The 5,177-nt window shown below is 38.1% G+C and overlaps 1 protein-coding gene across 1 annotated transcript; it reads right to left on the minus strand.

The window, feature by feature from the left end:
- Nucleotides 1-391: 391 nt before the first annotated feature.
- LOC108674204 lies at nucleotides 392-2,742 on the minus strand. Its single transcript, XM_018162130.2, has 4 exons — nucleotides 2,643-2,742; nucleotides 908-1,093; nucleotides 591-629; nucleotides 392-454 (listed from the first exon to the last, which is right to left on the minus strand). The coding sequence occupies exons 1-4, from the start codon at nucleotides 2,691-2,693 to the stop codon at nucleotides 392-394; spliced, it is 339 nt and encodes a 112-aa protein (XP_018017619.1). The 5' UTR covers nucleotides 2,694-2,742.
- Nucleotides 2,743-5,177: the final 2,435 nt, after the last annotated feature.

Here is a 5,177-nt window from a genome sequence, read left to right on the forward strand (position 1 = left end):
GGGGGCAGAGCCCGAGTACGCCAGGGGGCAGAGCCCGAGTACGCCAGGGGGCAGAGCCCGAGTACGCCAGGGGGCAGAGCCCGAGTACGCCAGGGGGCAGAGCCCGAGTACGCCAAGGGGGCAGAGCCCGAGTACGCAAGAATGTGGTAATGTACGCAGAGTCCATAATTAAATAAAGTGCTCCAAAAATTTGGACTTCGATGATCAGAACCATATACCATTCAACCATATACAATACTACCATATACCATTCAAACATATACCGTACAACCATATACCAGAACCATATACCATAGTAATCTTAATCAACGAATCAAGGAATAAGTTGAATACCTACTATATATAGTCACGGTTCAAATCTTTAAAATAAGTGATCGTAAAAGGTGACAAGTCACAACTGCAAACTAATACTCACAATTTCAGCGCTTTCTTCGGCACGACTCATCAGCTTCTTCTGCAAGTGATAGTATAAGAAATTAGTTTGTTTTAAGTCATTGTTGGCCATTTCGTGTGTGCGGCGTTTCAGAAATTGATCCATATTATTGGTTGAATGGGCATATGACAAGTCACAACTGCAAACTAATACTTACAATTTCAGCGCTTTCTTCAGCTGGACTCAACAGCTTCTTCTGCAAGTGATAGTAATAAATTAGTTTACTCTCAGTCATTGTTAGCCAATTCATGTATGCGGCGTTTCTTAAATAGATTTAAATTATTGGTTGAATGGGCATTGAAATTTATGGGTAAGTGATCACACAAACTAAAAAGCTTTTTACATATTTCTAAACCCGGCGATTTTTGTATTCCGACCACAAATACAACGATATACAACGATTTTATAAACACCTAAAAAATTCAACATGAGCGACAGGGAAATGCATCGTGGTTGTAGAAGACAAATACTTACACTGTCGAGGTAGAGTAGCACTACACAGGTTGTCAGGATGATGATGCAGACTATTTCAAAGCAGTGAAGAAAATTGCACTGCTTTCTGCACCGCGCTGCAAAATGCTGCACTGATTTTCTTCCTTCTGTCATTTTACGCTCGCCGTTCTTATCCTTTGTTGATGGTTGCGGGTCGGTGAAATCTATCTGTAGATGGTCAAACAATAATAAATCGATATAAATTACATATACATTTATTGTTATCAAATATATCTTTCCCAAGAACGCGAATATATGAAAAACTAGGCGCACTAGAGAAAAAAAGAGCCAGTTTGAAATCAGCAGCAAAAATGCTTTCCAACTCACACAAAATGATCTCAGAATCATTCTCTCTATTGACCAATAATATGCTAATAGAAATTGTAGAAGCTACTCCCTTTGAAAAAGCTACGTGAAATAAATCGATATCTGGAAAGATATTTATAAAACACATGCAAAGTTGATGTTCCCGTTTGTTATTCCAGTCATGCGAAAGTATGACACGAATATTTTACACACGGGCAACATGCATAATTCGATCCTACAACACTGGAGAACGACAATAAATTTTATCGGGTTTTCATTATAAAAAGCGTTATTCGGTACGTTTACAAATTTAAAATATCCTTAACATTTATTGTTTGTTTACGTCATTATTAGACATACGCTTGTCGATAGTTTCATCATACGAGGCGAGATCGTGGATCTTCAGCATAATTGGATTATTTCAGAATCAACCTTACGGCTTTGCACATCTACTCCATTTGGGATTTGCGCTAAATTTTCCTTTCCAGCTACAGATTCAGAGTGTGTGAAAATGTTTTCACATTTTGTTAAGTTCTTTAAATTGCTTGTTTGCAACCTGGTGTCCGCTCTTTAAATATTACTGTACTAGTTGTACAAGCGATGTGTTGAACCCCGTTGCATGGGCTTTTGGCTCCGTGTAGCATTTGTTCGTTAACTGCTTGGCATTAACACGCTTGCTTGTATGCCTTTAACTTTACCACAAGTGCACACACCTTCATCAATTCTTCTTTAATTCATCGTAATATTTCTCCATGAGAACTGTTTTCTAAGGTTTCCTTCTAAGGAAGCAAATAAGTTGTAAACATTAATTAATTTTTATTCATTGCTCGGATTTTGCTGTAATATTGAAAGATTTTGCGTTCTGGACGAAACAAATTGCTAGATAGCATTTCTTATCTTTTTATTCGTCAATGACAGATAAGAATCTCCGCACTTGAACTTCACACCTTGGATGTTATACCCGTGCTGCATGTTCTCTATACTTACAATACCACTCCTGAATGATGGCACGGTAACCATATTATTGCGGTGAGGATCGAAAGACTCATCTACCTTTTATAAAAGTGACTCATTACTTTGAATTCAATTATTTTGATAATTAATTACTAATTTTTATACCTATGCTGATGTAAGCGATTGTTCCTGCAGTGTGAATAGCTCTTATATGTATGTGTGTGTGTATAGTTCTTATAGGCTACCTCGAGTGCTGCTCCTTTCCGGTTTTAATAAAAGTTTCAACGTTTTCATTGCTCTTTTGCATTTCTAATTGTACCGAACTTCAGAGGGCATGATAATTGCGGAACGATTGATAACATGTCTGTCTCAAGCACGCCAAATTATACCTTCAGAATTACTATTTCAAATACTTATTAGAGGTGTTAGCGTTTTAGTTCATTATTACTTTGTTTACCTGGTCGTACAGAGGTAACTGAAATTCATCGTTTTCAGTTGGTGGATCCATGATGCACGTTTATGGAACAAGAGTATGAGGCACTTGCAGTTAGCACGGACTTATCGCTACTGATGCGACGAATTCCTGAAAACGTTCACTTGTCAGGCACTGATAAGATAAGTAGACAGCCAGGTTTTATTAGTTTTAAATTTTAAGAGTGCAAGATCTAATTCTGATTCGTCATTTTAGTCATACGATGATTTCCTCTTTAACTCCAAATTTTCTTATGCAATGCGTTTTCTTAGATGTCCGGTGTCAATCAGGCGTCTCAATCCATTCATTTTAAATTATATTCTATTATTAGATCATCTGTAATTGAGACATACTATTCAGTAGACGTGGTAGAGATTGATGGAAAAGTACAAGAACTGAGTCAGCATGGACAACATCAAGCGATCAAGGCCTCCGTATTGGGCGGAAGCCGTGATTCTATAAAAAGTCTGGGCGCCTTAGTAAGGCTCCCAGTAACTGACAAGTACGCCGCAATGTAACTCGCATTACAGCTACTCCGACCTAACGGTCGACGTACGTCTTAGCCTCATACAACTAAAATAACTCTCATGTATTACCACCCCGTATCAAGATATGTTCTCTATAGACAGATGGTGTCTTACTTATCCCTCCGCACTTCGTCAACAAACCCCTCTCCTCAGGTTCAGGTAGAAATATTTATAAAGTCTGGAGGCACATGTGCCTCTGGACATAGACAATATACCGTCAGGAGCTCCCCTTGGGATTCAGAATTGATTTTCGCAATGAAAAGAATATGGCAAAAATTATTTTAGAGATGTGAAAATTTATAAACATTCGGCGTGCATGAGAAATTTGAAGGTACTGAATACTTAGAGTAAATCGTTTTTGTATTCATGACGGCCGACTAGTTATTTCATGGTCAGTCAGATCAATCAGAAAGTTAAATTTAAGTTAAATAAATAAATAAAATAAATTTAAGTTAAATTTGATGCGGCATTGCGAAATAAGGTCTAGTAGATCTTTTATATCAACACAAGATTGAACATTGCATTCTATTAAAGGGAGATAAAATAAATGGAAACGAATGCTTGGTATCGAGACTTTCACAACATGCACTGCCCACTGGACTCTCGAGTTGATTAACTAGTTCATCTGCTGCTTTATTGTGCATTTAATTGCGAACGTTTTCTGGTTATCGTTATCGACTCCATTTAATATAGAATTATTCGTTCATTTATAATTCTGAAGCATTAGCAGAGTCTGAAGTGTTGCGGCGGAAAAGCTTTTGCAATAGAAAACTGTTGGGTAAGTCTGAGCCACTTTAGATTGTTGAATTACAAGTTTTCAAATTCACTTTTTATAGATCCTGTTTGACCGGGACAGGCATGTCACGCTAAATGTATACATCTATAGTCGATTTTGTTAGCATCTTGAGTTGAAATTTGTTATTATTTGTTGATGAGGATTCACTTTTCGGGTCATGTTAAGAATAAGCACCCCAGACGTTACAGGGCTGCGTATTATTAACAAGGTTAATTGAGTGAAGAATGCAAACAAATTAGGTCTATTTAAACATATGTGAAAAAATTACAACTCAATGAAGAAAAATGCATTGCAAAATATAAAATACCAAATGAGAAACCCAAATACGTTATGAGCCATTCTTGAAAGAGATGATTAACAGAGTTATTCTCCAATGATTAATAGGTACTGGGGTGCGTTCCCTGTCAAAATTTAGGCGCGGCTATCGTTCGGTTTTCGTTTGCCGCTCTCGGATTAGAGATAAATCAGATATGAAATGGATCAGACATGATAAATCAGACATGAATTCACCTAATCAGCCTCCCAATAGGTGATATTTTAGGTAGTTCCATGGAAAAAAATAAGGGTCATATGACGCACGAAATCAGTGGGTGGTCAGGCCACCATTGGCTTGCACTGCTCAGTAGCTGGCATTAGTTCTTAGCGAGAGCGTGACAACTGTCAAGCCTCTGATTCAAAAACCCATATACGATGCAAAAGTAGGCGCACGAGTTTCTAAACGCGTGGGTTTCACCACTCATGCATTGCGTGTACGTCAACGTGTGGGCGTTACGTTTTCTTGATTTGCATGTTTTTTTGCTCACGGAAACCGCTTCAAAACTTTTGGGACAATATTTGAAACGAAATTTTTGGGTCGCGCCAGCGTTTGTGCGAGTATGTACGTCGTGATGCGTGTGTTAACCAAAACAACGTTTCAGAGGCAGGGTTAGCAAACAATCCCCTTTATACTCTCTAATAAGGAGTGGGAGGTTAGTTATCAACTACCCGGCTTGAGACAAAGCAGTGAGAGGTAGTTCGGACTGCGCAGGCGCTGATCTTGAGCAGTTATACACTGTTCTTTGTCACGTCGGGACGTTGGTTGATTCACGCATCCCATTCGAATTGTGTAATCTTATCGTATTTAGTGAATAAGTGAAGTTTACATCTTGTAAACAACTCAGTGTTAAAAACTGAATATTACCGTTTTTGACATTTTCA

This window comes from Hyalella azteca, unplaced genomic scaffold (assembly GCF_000764305.2).
Source record: "Hyalella azteca isolate HAZT.00-mixed unplaced genomic scaffold, Hazt_2.0.2 contig16801, whole genome shotgun sequence".
Lineage (NCBI taxonomy): Eukaryota > Metazoa > Arthropoda > Malacostraca > Amphipoda > Hyalellidae > Hyalella > Hyalella azteca.